Source organism: Ambystoma mexicanum, chromosome 3q, assembly GCF_040938575.1.
Source record: "Ambystoma mexicanum isolate Mex_15411 chromosome 3q, UKY_AmexF1_1, whole genome shotgun sequence".
Classification (NCBI taxonomy): Eukaryota; Metazoa; Chordata; class Amphibia; order Caudata; family Ambystomatidae; genus Ambystoma; species Ambystoma mexicanum.
The window spans coordinates 169,874,344-169,892,748 of NC_090926.1; the positions used below are offsets into that span (position 1 = coordinate 169,874,344).

The window sequence follows — 18,405 nt, forward strand, 5'->3', positions numbered from 1 at the left end:
TGGGCGAAAACTGACAAAACCAACATTGTTAATTTTCCCTGCTCTTGTTTTCCATTTCATTCTGGATTGCGAAATAAACAGAGCAGAAAACCTTTCTTTGTTAAATTAGGAATGGCAACAGGATCTTTCTTTGTGAAGAGGGACATCAACTGCCTGGCCAGAGATTCTGACATTGTTTTCTAGCGGAATATGCAGAGAAAAGGACTTGCATTAGAGAACACATCTTTGCTTTATACATTGTTGAGCACCCAAGCATTCATGGTTATGTCCCTTTCATTGCTAGACAAGCTCGATGAGGTTTCCTCTCACATGCTATTAGGAGGGAATCACTGTTTTAGGAGCACGGAAGGCTTCACTGAATATGCATCTGTTGATGGTGGCCCACTTCCTCTCTGTGCCTCTGCTGATACTTCTGACTTAGGCGGTGCCACTGTTGGAACTGAACCCCCTGCTGTTGATAACTTCTTGTTTGACCCCCTCTGAAGGAGGGTTAAAAGAACTTACCTTTTATGCAAACTTGCTGATTTAGGGTCATCTTATGCACTATGTCAGCATAGGGCACAAGCAACTTTAAGCCTCAAGAAAGGAAGAAATTGCATCTGGAAGGCTGCCCGACATTCCGGAAAGTCAGACTTAACTGAGACTTCATCCTAAAAGGGTCCGAACCTAACTGTTTTCAGAGCTTAAACCTGCTGGATTCTCTCCATTGTAATGCATTGGTGTAATACTATCCTTCCTTTCCTCGCCATAGCCAGAAGGTCACATTTGTCTGGCATTACCTTTGGCTGACATTTGATGGAGTTACAAAGGAAATTGCTATACCTGCCAAAAAGAGCAATGGCACTGGATATGCCCAGTGCAACAGAACATGTCAAATCATGAGTAAAGGATGTCCACCTGGGCTGGGTGTTCTGAGTGGGGGTGCTGGAGGAGTTACTGGCCTTTGCTGATCAGGTGTGAAAATAGTCTACTGAAATGTCAATGTGACTGATTAGGGCTGCTCTTGTCCTCTCCTTTTATGTAAGTCTCTTTCTTGGTGGATCTGTCAGAACAGATTAGTCGAGCTGAACAGGAGGAGGGGACAGCACTGGAGAAATAATCTTATGTTTAGGAGGCCCTGATGGCAGATGGAGTTGAACTGATAAATGAGCCTCAACAGATACTAATGCCAGAAAACTCGACTGACTGATAAGTTACTTATTTCTTCTCCAGCATTCGATGTTTTATAGATTCAGAAGGTTTAAATAGTTTGGAAAACATTACTGGTATATACATTCACAAGCACAGAAGTTAGAAGGGTAGTTGGAATGCTGAGGCTCACTTTATTTAAAGTGGTTCTGCAGCACTATATAGTTAATCCTCACTCCTCATCACAAGTGAATATTCAAGCAGTAGTGCCTTTTGAAGGTTATTAGTACTGCCAATGTATCAACCAGTAAATATGTTGGAGTGGGATCCCTGCAGTCACTGCAACCACAGAAGACATTCCTCTTATTGAATAAGCATGAACTTTCCCTCTACTGAGCAGATTGGCTTTCTAGTCACATAAGGCGATGATTGCTTTGACCCGCCCTATTATTTGCCCTTGCCAACCCCTGCTTGGAAACACGCTTAACCATGGTTTCTTGCTCCAAATGCCACAAACTGTTAAGTGGATTTCCTTAATTCTTGTGCCGACTTAATATTTAAGGGCATGCTTGACCTATAGCGTTTTATGCGCAATAAAAGCTATGGTTTGACAAAGAAAGTAGGAAGCACCACTGTGTCATTTCAAAATCTAAGGGCACTGTCGGGGAAAACGTTGGATTATTTGCAAAACGGCCTAACGTTTGAATCATTGGAGCACAAATGACTGGGCATCTCCAATACACCTTGCACAGTTGATACCCACCAAACCATGTTTTCCAAGAGATTTCCACCTTTGGCATGGGCTCAAAGTGCTGACAGGTTACGCTTGGCAGGACAGTATTTAGTGCCCAGGAAGGAAGTATTTTCCATACTGGTGGAAAATTGCAGAAGAGGCCCTTTAATAATTAGGTATGAATCCTTTCCGGATAAAGGGATGTACAGCCTAGGATTTTAGTATATCTCACCATGGCCACTAAATCTATTCTGAGGCATGACACGTATGGTCAGAAGATATAAATAAGGGCTTGTCTAGTGCGGGAGGATCGAGAAGAGATGCAAGTCATTCTACACACACCACATGAAGACCCCTCCATTTCAACATCCAAGTTCTGTTTTCTGAAGGTGTTCGAACTACATGAGGAACAGCATAACCGTCCTAAGCCAAGGATACAGGTCCAAAGTCTGCAAACACACGAGCCACGCTTTTAGGTTCAGTGATGAGAAATGTGGCAATTACTTCTGTGCAATAAAGCCTGAGGCGCCAGAATCATGAGCTCTTCTTTGGTCTCATGATCGAAGAAACAACATTACCTTGCCTACACAAGTGCAATCAGGATCATCCATCAAGGCTGTTGTCAAGGTTTATCACAGTGCCTTGGATCAGAGTTTTCAGTGGAAAGGCATACAATTTCACAAACAAGGGGAAACATCTCATCAAGTGATACATGCTCAATAAACCTGCTTGTGCAGTGGGAAAACATCTATGAGAGGGGGGCCCACACCTCTGGAAGATGTGAGCCAGACAAGTTTGATTCAACTCGCTCCTGTTGGCTGGTTAAGACCCTGCTCAAGGAATCCCAAGTGATGTTCTGAACAACCGAGAGGTGCTGCGAGAAGAGAAACATGGGACAGAGCCCACCACATAGACATTGGGCATCCTTAGAAACAGGTGGTTGTGTCCCACCTTGCTAATTTAGAACACTGTAGTTGTGGTTTGAGAACTCTGACCACTTTCCCCCCGGACCAAGGTGGTGGGGGGTGTGGGAAAGTAGTGTAATGCCCACCTTGCTACGTGCAGCTCCATGAGGTTGATATGGAACTGGGACTCTACTACACCCCAATGGCCATTGAATTGAGGGTTGTCAAAGTGTGTGTCCCAGCCACCCAGGGAGGCTTCTTTAATTCAAGTTACATTAAATTGTAGCTCTTTAAACTGGGATCCTTGTTGAGATTGGCTCTATACTTCCAACAGAATACATACTTCCATTGCTGTGTGTAACATTTTGGTTTTGCTGTTTTTGCCTCCATAGGCATCTATGGACACCCCAACTTCTTGTGATTTTGTACCAGTCCTGACTTTTGAGGGCATGTAAAGCCATTTTGCTTTACTTACCTTGCTGAGCTCATCTATTTTGTGGGCACTGATCAGTCCTTATGGCTATCAGGGCAGGGGGACTATTGCTTAAGAAATCTCTTCTTTTATTTACACTGCACACGTCCACTTACATGTAGTAGGGGTACTTGTTATCCATTTTTCTTTTTTTTCTTTTAAAGTAAATGTCTGTTAACTGCATGATGTGTCCAGGCCTGGCTGCTAGCAGAAGATATTTTTCTACCATGCTTCTTACTTTTCTCAAGTGCACCTTTGCCTTTTACCCCATAATACCTTTAGGAGTAGGATATATTCTAAAACGGCCATGGCACGAGATTTCACCTCGTCTTTTGGCCATCTTGTCTTTTGGCTGCCTTCCTGTCCGCTCAGGGATTGATAAGGTATATATGGTAACCCATTTCATGGGCAAATCATTGTCTTTCCCAGGCAACTATGTGTTTATGGCTGGATGTGGGGGCTGGGCCTCTCTGGTTCGCAGATCACTTCCTGGCCAAAATGTGTTGCACAGGCTGATTTGATGGCCTGTAAGCTGTCCATGTTTTGAACAGTCCATGCCAGTTTGAATGGGGAAGGGCCTTGCTATTGGTGGGTTCAGGGGCAACTGCAGCTCGAATTTAGGAAAAGAGGAGGACTCCTGCAGCCATTCTTCAGATCGTCAGAGCCAATACCCCTGCACTAAGGTCTAGTATTCATATTTCAGATAGGACACCCAATTAAAAGGTTCCTATGAAGTTAGAGCAAGGGTTCAAGGTATGCATGGCCTTCATATAGGATAGTTAAAAGAGTCATCTGCTTACATCTTTTCAAAACTGTAAATGCTCCCACCTACACACTACCTATTTGAAACTGCTTGGAGAGATTGATGTGTCAGTGCTGCACAAGAGTCCCTTAATACTTAATCAGGAATATCGGCTTAAGAGAAGTAAAGAGTTTACATGTACACTACGTGGTAGTCACTGGAAATTGCAAAAGTGAGGATCTTAACTGGATTGTTATGCCTGTAAGAGAAATAAAATAAAATTGCATGCCTGTGAGTTTTGCCCAGAAATGGCAAATTCACACCAAGGTTGGACATCCCTCTTTTGAGTGAAATGTATAAATGATTAGCTCTACATTTAGAAGTTGCAGTTACAGAAATCAGGGATGCATGCATTATGCACACCAGAGGAATACATGTGCATTGCCATGCCCCTTGTATTCAACCAAATTCTGACTTGGTTGATGATGATATTCTACCACTGGACAGTGCAGTAATTTGCCAGCGCGAATGGTTACCTAGCTTTTTGTCATCATTGATCACTGGCTGTGTTGCAGCAGTAAACAAACTTTGCAGAACCACGACAAATGAAATAAATTATGCACTTTCGCAAGTATAAAACATACTGCACGTGCAACTCAGTGATCATGTTTCAGCAATGCCCCACTATGATGTTGGATAGGCCTCAGAACAGATTCTTTTTTTACGTCCATCATTTATGTAATATCATCCAGAGGCAAAGGCTACATGCAAAGAACTATGGATTGTAAACCCAACTAGAGCATGTATTATCCTGGTCTAAGGTTGCTGCTTCAGGGCCACAGTGCTGGCGAAACATACAACTATACATCATTGATTTGATTATTGTCAAACCCAATGTGGACCTTTTCAGATTTCCACAACAGATAGATTCAAATGGTGACAGATACTGAAGCAATGCTGCTGATGTCTCATGACATGCAACATTTTATATATTCTTCCATTTAAATAATTCGATTTTTTACAGCCTTGATTTTTATCTAGCCATATCAATGCCACCATTTGTATCCAACTTACTGTTTCAATGAAAATAGATCCAAAATGAGAAGAGACATCAGTGCACTTGATGCCACAATATTGAAATTGCAGTTGTTTCAAACGCATGCATCATGCTAAACAGATCACCATGCTAGGTAAAACAGGACGAAAGAAAGACATTAACAAACTGAACTGACATGCTACTTTTTCTAGAGATGGCAACTAAGGCTTAATACTATCAGTAGACTAAACATTGGTACTAGGATATAGGGATAGGGATCAATTTAGGCTGCAATTACACAAAACAGCTTCGAATTTACAATTAAGCTTGCAATGCAAGTTGATGACTTGTACTTCAACTGGTATTGAAAAATTCTATCATCACTTAGAAAACTACGTGTCAATAAAATGTTGATTCTGGCTCTAAATGGTTAATCTATTTACAGGGAATGTGGTGTTTAGCTAAAGTTGTATTACACAAGAACAGGTATAGAGCACACTTAAGTGCATACATGAGTTTTTCATACAATCAATAAATGCGTGCGCTAACACTGTCCCTAGACAGAAGGGCACCCTATCCCTGTAGGGTAGTGCTGTCCCTAGGTCAATGGTGGTGCGCCGCCCATCTAATAGAAAACAGAGAGATAAACAGTCCCTATCTGTACAAAGTGCCTATCACAGAATATCTAAAAACAATTCAGCCATTTCCCAACCTTTTAACAGTCTGGACATTTCAAAGGGGAATGTATCATTTGGCAACAGGCCATTCTTAATTCACCCACAACGAAGGGACAGTGTTAGCGGACGCATTTATTGATTGTGTGAACAACTCATGTATGCACTCTATACCGGTTTTTGTGTGATACAATATATTGAGTATCTAACAGTAGAGCCTTTACCCGGTGAGGGTTTATAGTTTTTGTCCCTGATTGTTCATGTGATTAGCTAAAATCAACACTCCTTAAAACTTCCTCATCCCTGTGATCCTACATGCATGCAATATAAGTCTCTTCCGTAACTAACTGCCCATGTGTTCCCAGATATTTAAGCAAGAAACAATTGCTGGTTTTACTGTACTGTTTAAGGCAGCCCTGGTATGGCTCGGACTTACTGGCCTTTCCAAATTCTGCAACAATTTGATTTCTTAAATATTATAAGACAACTGGACCTTCACTTTTTTCAATTATTCATCTGCAGTTAATTTACTAATTTTCTAACACAATTGGTAGCACAGAGTTCCATTTTGGGGTTGTTTTGCTGAACATTGTTGAGCTCCCAAACCTTTGCGGTCTTCTATTGTTTTTGCCTTTATTTTTGTGTTGAGATGGATTTCTACTGACATACCCTTGGCACGGCAACTATTTTTGATTTGTCATATGGTATTTCATATGATTCCCAGGGCATAGGCGCTTTTTGAGCAATCCATTCTGATCTCAGTGGGATTAAATCATGCTGAATGTTTGTTGGGGAGTGTGCTGGTGGAAGCTGCACTACTGTTTAGGCTACACCAAAGGTGTAGTCATTTCTACTGCATTAGTAGCCAAATCCACCTATGGGGTAGCCATTTGCATACCAAGTCATTTTTCGAAGTGCTTCCTGTGAATTCTGTTGTGTGGTCTTTGTTAGAGCGTGCCATCAAGCATGGCTTAAATGGCTGTTTTACTGGAGCAGGCACATCTCGAGTCCACAAAGGCATCCTCAGTTTGGGGTTAAGAGGCCACAGCTGGCTTAAGGTCCTCCAGACTTCCAAATCTGCAAATGAGTGGGGGTGCATTAGTGTTTGGAAGCTTGGTGGCGGCCCAAACTTGAATGATGCATTCCGGTGGGCTAGCTTAGCCACCACGAAGGGAATGTGTGTGTGTGTCTGTATATATATCAGTGTTTGAGCCGATGCATTCCTCAGATCAGCTCCTGAGGAAGGCTGAAGAGATTAACTGCTGCTTAAGATCATGGTGCAGCCATACTTTATGTGGGCTTGGGTCCTTTGTCCCTGCATCCCTGCCCTCCTGGGGAAATCCCTTGCTGGGTGCTTCCTTTGTTTCTTCCGGCTGTCCTTACTCAATTGTCCTGGCTGGACCCATAATTGCCCTCAACTCCAGATTGCTACTGGTAAATCCTTCTGGCTGTGACGCCTGAAGTTGTGAGATCCTCTGCTGTGCAGGCCTTGACAGGTGAGTGGCTATCCGGTTCGCCACGGCTTGGGGGACATTACTTGGGTTGCGTCCATTAATTGCAGTCTCACACTGCCTTGCTTGATGCTTGGTACTCTGAGCCACTTGTGGCCTTTGCCGAGTTCTCCCAAATACTACTCTCCTGCTGTCACTTCTGCAGTACCCTCTGACTCATGGGTCATCTTCCTGGGTGTTTTCATGGCTGGGATCACCACATCTGGGTTCTGCCTTCAACTGGGTTTCAAGTCACACCAACCTGAGACACCAAACAGCTGTGTAGGTAGGCCCAATCTAGCACAAAAACTCACCTCTGCACCCACAAATCCAAGACCCAATCTGCCACAGCCATCACCACGAGTACTCCCCCCTGGGCCTTTACACTCTGAATTCGTAGTTGGTCACCCATTTCAAAGTCTCCTGGCTTCAGAAAAGAAGTGTTCCTCAGCCCCCTGCCACCTCCATTCTATGCGCCTGTAAGCCTGGGCTCATTGGCAACCAGCTCTCCCCTAGCCTACTGGTACTCAAATGTGAGCTGGATCTCTTCTGTCAGGGTCCCTCAAGCTCCCAAACCTCTGGCTGCCTGTTCTTGTGGCTTCTTTGGGCTGCAGTTCGTACTTACCTCACTCAACACGATAACTGCAGCCGTCCCTACATGATTGGTCTTGTTGAACTTTTGAGAAATTTGGAAACTCTGTTGAAGTGACTAAAATAGATACCTACCTCAACTGATATTTTTCTGTAGTCCCCCTAGAGCAAGGTGTATTTAAAATAAAATAAAAAAGGTACCTTTGATATTATATTCATTTTTGAAGATATTACCCATTTTGATCGAATTTTTCTGATCGCATCCCTCATATGCCTGAATTTACCCTGTACTTTTTGACCTTTTACCCTTTTGTTAGCATATAACCGATATATACCGGTAGACCTGTATTTTGGGGCAAAGGGGTGTCCACCGCTTCCATAGCATTGGTGGCGGTGGATGAAAAAATTAACAAAAAACCGGGGCCCGAGCAAATAGGCTGCAGGCAGCTCGGCCGTGAAAAAATGCGGCACGAACAATCAACCCAGATCAATTTTTGCTAAATAATTCACTGCACTTCAAACCATATCAAGTGTTGCTATTTGCTTCTGTTGCGTTTTGCATGCGAACTTGGTCTCTGCATTATCTTCCATTAACTTAGCCTGAAATTAGAACTATTCTGCTCTGCCCACGCTTTTTTCTCCGACCTTTCAACTAGAATGTATATAGTACATATCTGTTAGGATTTGAACATTCTCGATTCTGGAAATAGCAGGAAAATGTATTATCGGCCCATTACGGTTTCTAAAATAGTTGCCCTGTTTGTGTATGTCTCTTAGAAGTACTTCTTTGACAGTGCTAGCCATATGCAATGCTTAATAAAATAGTATGTATAATTTCAGTACATTAGGTGAAGTGTATTTTGCTATTCATGAGCCTTATTGTGCCATGATACAAGTCCACTTCCATGAAAAGTGTTTCGCCACTGCTCTACCAACTTACAATTGAATGTGTTTTGGGCAAACTTGGATGGACATTCTACTACTTCACTAAGAATAGGTCTTCTTAGAACCTTTACTAGAGGTCTGCAGAAAAACCTCTTACAAATTATCCAATGATTGCCATGATTCAGCTAAACGAACAAGGCTGTCTTAATCATGGCTTTGTTTGTCATGCTTGTCTTTAGGAATAGAGGATGAGTGAAGAGTCTATTAAGGACATGTCATTTTGCAAATTTGTTATAGAAATAATAATGGGACTACAGGTAGCTGGCCACAGGGATCAATAAAAAAAAACAGTCTTTGCATATTTAGTGCAATAGCTTAAACATTTGTTCAGATAATGGCCAGCGGGTAAGTCAGTTTAGCCGGATATAAAGAACATTTTGACTTTGAGCGCCTGTGGCTTTATTAATGGCACAATGGAACTCTCTGGTCTAAAAACCGTTACCATAGTTTGGGGTGGCAGCCACATCAGAATGTCAGGCTATCACTGTCTTCGGCAGAGTGAATAAGGGCTTCAAAGAATTGGGAGGGTTTCTAAACCAGCCCTCACAGAAAGGTATAGCATGCAAGTTTGTTTCTTGCAAACTGAAGTTTGGTTGAGGTTATCTATCAGTCATGAAACAGAAATTAGCAGGTAAGGCTATGGAATATCCATTGCACAGCAGTTTTCTACATATAGTTTCGGCAGGACCGTCTTTTAGACAATGGTGGTACTGCTTTCAATGCAGTTTTTCAAATCGGAATTGTTTGAACTGTGTTGTGTTGTGGAGAATCCAACATGCCTAATGATTCTACACAAACTAGCTTTATGAAAGCTTTTTTGACATAAAATGTAAGCAGAAACACGCAGGTGTTTTAATTTACAAACACGATATCATGGAATGTTTTCATTTAGATGCAATTTGAAAGCAGTTACTCTTTCCCACCAAATATTTATTTTAGTGTTCTATTTCCTTTTCTTCTGTTAGTGATTCCCAATATTCCTTCTTTTTCTCCAAATATCTTCTTTATGAAAAAGATTATCTGAAATGTAATTATTTTCAAACTGAACAGTTCACAAACTGTGAATTAGACTAGAGCTGACATGAACGCTCTGCATTCAACTCTGATAGAAGTCGAAATATGTTAAATTAAACGACTCCTCACTAATAATTTAAGATATTTGTGCATGACCGTTCAAAAGTGTTTAGTCATCTGCATTTAATTAGTATCAAGTTCAAATAATCAAACTGAGCAATTCTGGATAGCTGGGGACCTTTGGTTTTATATATATATCCACAGCAACCAAGCATAAAAAACAATGAATTTGAATTGAAATTGTAAGATATAAGAGAAAGACCCCTAACACAAACATGGATGTGCCACTTCAATACCTCAATTTTGCTTAGAGAGAAATTGAATAAACCTTTTCAGTGAGATTTTTTTTTATCATCTTTAAGTTTCACAAGAGTTATTAGTGTCATCAATTATTTTAATCTTTGAACATTTTGGGAAATATGTAACAAATTAAATAAAAAAGATGTGAGCCATTTTATGCTGTTTAAAACAATGATTCAAGAGCAAGAGCCTGTCCATAAATAAGGGCCAACACGTGCCACCTGTTTCACGCTCCTGCCCTTTCCAAGCGCTAAGTCAGGATAAGAAAAGACTGCCAGCAAACATGGGTCATATGGTAGGGAATTCTGAGACATTCTGAAACAAGTAATTTTCACTGAGATTCTATCTTTTTCAGGGTGTATTAGGAATTATCCTAATGAGAAACAAACAGGACTATATATTACTTCACCAATAAATACATGATTCCTAATTGGGACGTTTTTCCAAGGACTAATTAAGGCAATTGCCAAACAAATGAAAACATGGCAGTTACATACAGTAATCCTTGAGCCAACAGTGTTTTATGCTGAAGAGCATTTTACTTTTTGTTACACATCGAAAGACGTTGCTTTCCACAAAAGTATGTCATAGGATTTGAAATATAGTGAAATAAACTATTGAGTGCTTCAGTGGAATTATGTAAGCTGTAACTAATTTATCTGTACTTCTCAGAAAGATTATATACTCCAGTTAGAGAATATTAAATCTAAGGGATATTATTAATCTGAGAGATGACACTAATTTATGGCAGCTATGGAACATTTGAGTTATGCATATGGCTTTTCCATGTCCTCACTTTGCACAAACAGAAATGGAAGAGTAGAGCTGTGACTTTCTTGTTTCTTTCATCCCATTGTGCATTTTTCTTGCTTTCATTTTCTGGCGGGTTTTTATATCCTACTTTACCATGGATAAAGCCTATGAGCACCAAAAACGTGGCACGCGTCGGCTCATATTTTTGAGAAATCATTGCAATGCCCAAGCGGTGCTATAGAATGGCACAACATGTCTCTTTATTTCTTAAACTTTTTATGTTAAGTCTTGCTAAATTGTCCAAAGTTTAACATTGTTTATACAGGCATTTGTGAAACTTCAAGACTATTTAAAAAATATTAGTTTATGCAGAAATTTCATTCAAGGTGTCTATTGAAGTATTCAAGCAGTGCAGGTATACACTTGAGTCTCTGGGCCTTTCTCAAATATTCAAAATGTGTGTTTTTTTTGGCAGGCACCTTTCAATTACCATCATACAAAAAGCACACAGCAAGCATACAATGACTGCATGTCAAGGTTCATATGCCAAATAATGGTCCCTTGAATCTTGCAAAGATTGAGACATGTTGGTAATTCTGAAATCCTGACAAAAGTGTACTCTTCATTGAGTAGTCAGCACAGACCAAGTTTGTGTTAACCTTAATGTTGTTGTAAACCATAAAATGAGGATGTGTTCTTTATTTCAGATTTCAATTTGAAGGAAAGCAAAACATTTCCCTCATTTGTGTTTTTGGTACTGCCCTTCAAGGAAAGGCATTTTAGGTTGAAAGATTCCTCCTGCTCCAGGCTAACGTTTGAAAACCATTTACTGAAAGGCTGTTAACGATGAGACAAAGAATCCCATAAAGGAAACGTTTATCACTCAAGTTTGTGCTTGTACAACAAGGTTCAGAAAGTGATCATAATATTCAATTGGCTGAAGTCTCTTTACCCATTATCCATGGTAATCCACTACCATTTCAGTGTAACCTCTTGTATTGTGAATCCTTTTACAACTCAACCACTAACCAGTGTAAATAACCTATTGCTGATTACCTACTGCCAGAGACCCTACATTCCTTTCCCATTAGTCTTTGTTCAAACTGAACCACATTTACTCTCCCCAGTGTTAATTCAGATTGGAGATTTTCAGAAAAACTAGCTTTGCGGAAGAGACGTCTAGTTATTATCCATGTCTCCTAAGAAGCCTTTTTACTTGTATTTTGGATTCAGTTCTTTTTGCTTCCCTTGTTTTGCAATCAAGTTGTAAATTCCAAGCAATTTTTTTCAGTAGGGGAAAATGGGTCAGAAAGTTAATTTGAGTGCAAAAGGTAACGGCATAAAAATAAAAAAAAGCATAACCATTTAAATCCGGTTTCTATTGACATTCCCATCTGAGGTTAAGACAAACCAATTATCATTCCGTTGGAAGGGTTCCGTTTTGGTTTTGGAGGGCGGCATACAGAGGGTCAGAAGGGGCCAACCGCCATGCCTAGACTAATCTACGAATGGACTTCCTTACACTGTCATCAGAGGCTGCCTTATCTATTTTCACCTCAGGCAGAAGACGTCCACCAGGCATATTAGCACCTGGGCCACCGATGAGCGACACCACGCCATTACAGTCCACGGTGCTATTCCTCTTCAGGTTTCGCCGTAGGTTCGGGAAGATGCGGGACGATCGGCTACCCTGGCTGTAACCGCTGTAACTGTTCCTCCTCTCATTGGACCGAAAGGGGACAAAGAGAGAGTCTCTTCTCCCTTCACTCTCCTCCACTGTGCTGTGCTCATCATCCGCAAATTCATTTTCCGAAGCCGGCTCTCTGAAACGTCCTTTAAAGCTGAATATGCTGCTTTTGCTGTTGTGTCTGGACAGATATGGAGACCCTGGGATGCTAAGCAGAGACTGCAAATAAACAAAAGAAAAATGCTTGTTAAAATATTTTTACACAAAATGACAGCTCTAATTAACAGATAAAAGAAAAATACTGTGCTGTCAAACGTGAAGAACAAAGAACGTAATCCAAGTTAAACAATTTTATAGGTTAAACCTATTTCTTTGAGGTAGCTAAAACCTGGACAATGTCTGCTATAGATACACAATAAGAGGTAGGTGAACTTCAAATCTCAATTGCCCCAAATTCAAACATGTGTACAGGAACTCAAAATGCGTTTCGGTCAGATCTCAAACAACCTCTAGTTGCTACATGTCAAGGTGTCTGTTCATAAGTTGTAACCTATGTATACAAGACAGTAATGCAGTCTAACTATGCAAGCAACCTTCAGCATTGTTAAAACTGCTTCTTAACAAGCATCTTACATCTCAAACAACGTCTAACTCCAACCACACAGCTATTTATCTTTAATGATTGAAGGTGAAACAGTAACAAATGATGCTCTGCGAAACTTTCTGTATACTAATTTTTGTATTTGCATAAATGTAACCATACTACTATTGCCATTCAGCAGAGGCCATTGGGGGAAAAACATACTTCCTTGTAAGGATAAATAGTTGAGTATAGCGTGGTCTAAACCAGGCCTACATCGCCTTGAACAGGATATCTACAACACACAGGGTCAGTGGAAACAGAGGCTGTATTTCTGTGGTACTGCATTTCCGGAATGATTCCTGTTTAACAGTACAATACATAAAAGGGTACATCATGCTAAACAAATCTTGTATAGCATATTACAAAGGAACATCAAAACCTGGGTGTAAAATGGTAGCATGTAAGGGTTTACATACTAGTGTGCCCTTCCGAAAGGGGCACAATATTTACCACCCATTATTTTCTTTCTATTTTTTTATTGTATTTGGTTTAAATTAAATCTTTACACATTTGTTTCTCCAAAAGTAGGTAATCCGGAGGAAAAAAAGAATACATTAATACAAACAAATTTAAAGGAGCAAGATTCATGAATCATATATTAAGATAAAATGTGCAATTACATAGGCACGTGATCTTAATCAAATTGTTCATTACTAAAATATTCACATTTAAAACAGCAGGTAGCTAATAGTATTTAAAAAGAAGAAAAATAAAATTAAGAATTAGAAATTAAAAACTTTGTTCCTCCAACTTCAAATAGTAGACGAGCATACATTGGAATAATAATTACATTCATTAATAAGTGTGCTAAACCCGTTTTACCGAATTTTAAGGCTTTTTAGAAAGCCCGCTAGAGCCAAACCCTCATGTACATTTTGAATATTTAAGCATCGTTTCCAGATAGTGTCCACACTACAGTCTGCTTTATATTTCAAAAAGGGTAACATATCATCCATTATACAAAACACCATACATGTATAATGTTTCCTGCACTCGGCTAGAGAAAGGAAACCTATAGCAGTAACCTGCTACATTAAGCTTGAGGCTCCTTCAGGTCACCAGCTCTTGGACTACCTTAAGCCAAACTAAGAAAGGATACTAAAATGTACACAATGTTTTAAAATGACTAGTTAGGAGACCAGCAAAAACAAATTGCGCTCGTTTAGAACTGTTTCTCATATGTCTAATGCAAGCTGAGCTCTGGTAATGTAGCAGGACAGTAAACTATTGAAGTGTTACCTTCGATAGTCTGTCAAGCGCAGCATATGCAATTTGGCTGGCTTTGTTTTGCTTCAAATGGAAAATGAATGCAAAAGGCTTAGCACCCGACTAGACCATAGAGGCACATACAGGGATAGCCAGATGGTAGTTGCTTCCCCGATGGAGAGGTCTTCTTGAAAGGATAAATTCTCTTTAGAACTAACTTCCACAGTTCAGTAGGTGTGAATGGCAGTGTAAACGTAGTGTCCGTGTAGGCTTTATGGTGCTATATTTTAAATCAGTCTGTGAAAAAATGAGGTCAAGTGTATGTGCAATGTACAGAGCCTTGGTGGAAATTCTAGCAGTAATTGAACACCAATCACGGTTCCTCACTGCAAAGGAGACATTGTTTTTACAAGATAGGTGAAGCAGCAGTATGGCTGTTGCATTCTTGGTCTGCTATACAATCCTTACATTCTGAATTGTAGGATCCAAAAATGCAGCCATTTAGGTAGTTCCAAGGCGAGGGCTGTGACTGTAGCTATCTTTTTGAAAAGGTAAAACCTGGAAAATCACCTTCCACTTTTGGAGATGAGAACAACTGCTTTGTGCCGTTATCAGTGTGCAGGGACAGGGAGGAACAAATAAATAATAAAAAAAAAAAAGAGGAACCAGGATTTTAGAATAGGTCGAGATGTCAGGGTTGGCTTAGAAAGTGACAACCTACGTTTTGACCAGACTGGGACTGTATTTGTGTGACAACTAGGACCAACACCACGAGGTAAGGTTAGTTGATGATTCAGGAAAGCCTTTATTGTATATGTGTACCAAAGTTGTATACTGTAAGACTACAGAAGTGGGTGATGGGCAATAAGAGTACGCAAGATTAAAAATGAGGGCATGAAGATACACAATATGGTGTTTGGAGCAGTATGGTGAACTGCTACAGTGTCAATCTGCCTGACAGAAAAGATTGTATCCTAGTAAAGCAAGATCTTTCATTCCTACATAGAATAGGCATTGGAGAAGGATCGAATGGTAGACTTTCAAAAGTCACCAAGAGATCTAGAAGGATCAGACCTTTTTGCAATTAAAAGACAGAATGATTCAGTGCCTTGAACGTAGGCAAACGCCAGCTTTGCATCGGTTAAAGATCATGTTGGATGTCTTATGACCCACACTGCTATAATAGAAGGTCAGTGAGGTTCCATCATTGAAGAAAGATGGGGAATGGTGCATATGGCCCCAACATCAGTATTTTTTAGAACAAAAAAGGGGAGAAATTCCTTGAGTGATGTGGTAAAAAAGGATTTACATCATGGAAAATAATCTGCATTTACCATTAGGGCAACAACTCTTGCTAGCGGCAGCCTGTCAATAGTAGGCACAGAGACAGAGCAGCTTCCCCATCAAGGAGGGCCATCGGCTTTCTGTTATGCAGAGCATTCCCAGTCAGTAAACCTGATGAGGAGCACTGTGCAAGACAGTTTCATTTATTGCCTTTTGTTGCAGATACCCTGGTCAAGCTCACTGTTAGCAGGCAATAGGTAGCACGAGGGAGCTTGGCCCATTTAAGGCTCTGAAGGCGTCCATTTACACACTTGTGTCCTCTAGTGGTGACTGTGGAAGGAAATACCAATTCACTTCTCTTCTGAATGTAGTTCTTTCTGTCAAGGCGATTAGAGCCAAGGGACGACAGATAGCTCACGTTTAAACAATTTTTTTTTAAAAAGTGAATGTGTCCTAGAGCGTGTTTGAGTATGTTTGTATGTGTAAGCAAATGCGTGGACAGGCAGGCAGACGACGACGACAGAGCAGCAAGAGCACGTGGTGCACAACCTTTACAGACACCAATGTGGGACAGACCTGGGCAAAGCAGAGCAACATTTGGTGAAGAACCTGGGCAACAATCAGTATGACAATCTGTTATTATTCATTGCATATATTGGACACCATGGGGAATGAGAAAAGGTAGACATCTGCAGTCTGATTTTTGTTGGACTTGCAGGAAGGAGTTGGTACAAATATACAAATGCTTTGGAACTGTGACACGATTAACAAATATTGGGATGAAACTCTTAGTCAGAGATGAGAATATGGAAATGTAAAGCGAAGGAGTTCTGCAGAGTTCAATGGCAGTTACTGGCAGAAGTCTGCCCTCACTTGCTACTGTTGCTGTATGTTGCTGTGAGGAGGAACCTCGCATACCTGAACCCGCAGCGGAGCAAACAGGAGTTCTGCAGAGTTCATTGGCAGTTACTGGCAGAGAGTGGAAGGGAGAATGGAGCACTTGTCAGTAATTTGAACATTAAAGCAAGCCTACACAGTGCTTTCAATCTGACTGCCTTCTCGTTCTGTATGTTGGCTAATCAGTATAAAGAATGCGGCCCACTTGAGAAGTAAAGCTGCACTAAGTAATGATCTGGACGTTCTAGCGGTTATGAATGAAGAGACCGAACAGGGAAATTAATCCCATCTTTCGCTTGCGCCCATTGACACAATAGCGTGAGTTATGAGGAGGCGAGCCTCTGAATTGGGGGAAGATGGTCCGTCATTTAAATCAGGCCTGGAAGTTAATTTAACGACTGTTCAAGGTGAAAGACTGATGGAGAAAACAGCCTGCCCTAAGGTCATACCCTCAAATATTGTGGTGTACTTTTCCAAACCCATACTGAAAGCACAAAATAAAAGTTTGAATGTCCTGTTGTAAGATGATATGCTAATTGCAGTGCAGATGACTCTGAATCCGCAAATGTCTGCAAATAAATACTCTGAAGATTGGCCAATAGAAAACTGGGACTTATAGAACCGTGAGCATGCCGCTGAAAGTGACATGCGTTGAAGGAAATGAATTGGGTAATGTAACCAGAGTACAAATACATAATGTTGATAGCCCTTCACAATTCCCTCTGATAGAACAAGGATTTCTCAGTCAGCTTTGCCTATCTTGTATCCTGACACGGAGGATGAGGACTCACTGGACTCCTCATCATCAAGTGAGCATTCTTTGCCTGACAACCGGCAAACAAAACGCTCACTTTTGCAGGTGAACCCGATGGGAGCTGCTCCGCAGCTTGAGATGACAATGTCTATGTTGACAAAACATTATGACTCGTGAACTGATAAAATAGCTCAGCAATTAGTCCTTCTAAACAACAATATCTACCAAAGTATCATTTATTGAGGTCTATATTACAGGTACAAATATGTAAAAGATATTTTTAAAGAGAAGCTTTTGGGGGCATTCATGCAAATAATCAAGAACGTAACTGACGTACCTGTTCCAGTCAGTCAGGAACATTTTCTACAGGATGCGGTAAATATAGTACGCCCTCAACCAGAATTGGACTCACAAATATCTATATATTCATTGTCTAGTACTCGGGTAATGAAAAATGAGGATTGCATAGAACTATCAGTTCCAGTGGATGTATCCTATGTGGAAAAGACCTCACAGAACTAACACCTGGAAATGGTGCTCCTAACGAAAGCACGGAGGTCCTTGAGACCTCAAATGTGTAACCAGCTTCCGGAATCAGAAAAAAATCTAAAGGTAGATGGAACAGAAAGAAAGCTTTAAAACAGAAAAAACAAAAAATGAATAAGCGCTTAGTGAGGAATCTAAATAAAGGCTCAAGAAAATTCCTCTGAGCTTTAACTACACCTGAGCATACTTCTCAGACTGAAAACAGATTAGATGAGCAGGCCGATAGTAAAATAAACCACAGTAACCTGTAAAAGTGAAAACAACATACAGTATAAGTGAAGACCAGTCCGCTCACGGAGATGGTATAGATCCAGATCTAATGAATTTGTCATCTAAGTCAAATGAGGATTACATAATCGAGCAATCCCCAAAATGACCAGAGAGTCCCATCTCTAGAACCTAAGAGTCCTGTCTCTGAATGGTTAACACAAGTTCACATTAATTTAGAAAAGACCGCTAATGTAGGGAGAAAAGCGCAAGAAATCGTGAATGTGCAACAACGTTTTTATACTCTAGAGACAACTTTTAAATTGATAGAAGGAAAA

General features: G+C 40.6%; 1 protein-coding gene across 7 annotated transcripts in view; it reads right to left on the reverse strand.

Moving 5' to 3' along the window:
• Window positions 1-18,405, reverse strand: part of SCN8A (sodium voltage-gated channel alpha subunit 8) — a 1,610,732-nt gene that overhangs the window by 699,178 nt on the left and 893,149 nt on the right. For 4 of the 7 annotated variants that reach the window (XM_069653412.1, XM_069653415.1, XM_069653411.1 and 1 more), the window contains exon 12: window positions 12,366-12,749. In XM_069653412.1, coding sequence (XP_069509513.1) covers window positions 12,366-12,749 — 384 coding nt within the window. The remainder of the gene's footprint in view (window positions 1-12,365; window positions 12,750-18,405) is intronic. The other 3 variants (XM_069653414.1, XM_069653417.1, XM_069653418.1) reach the window with 1 other exon arrangement.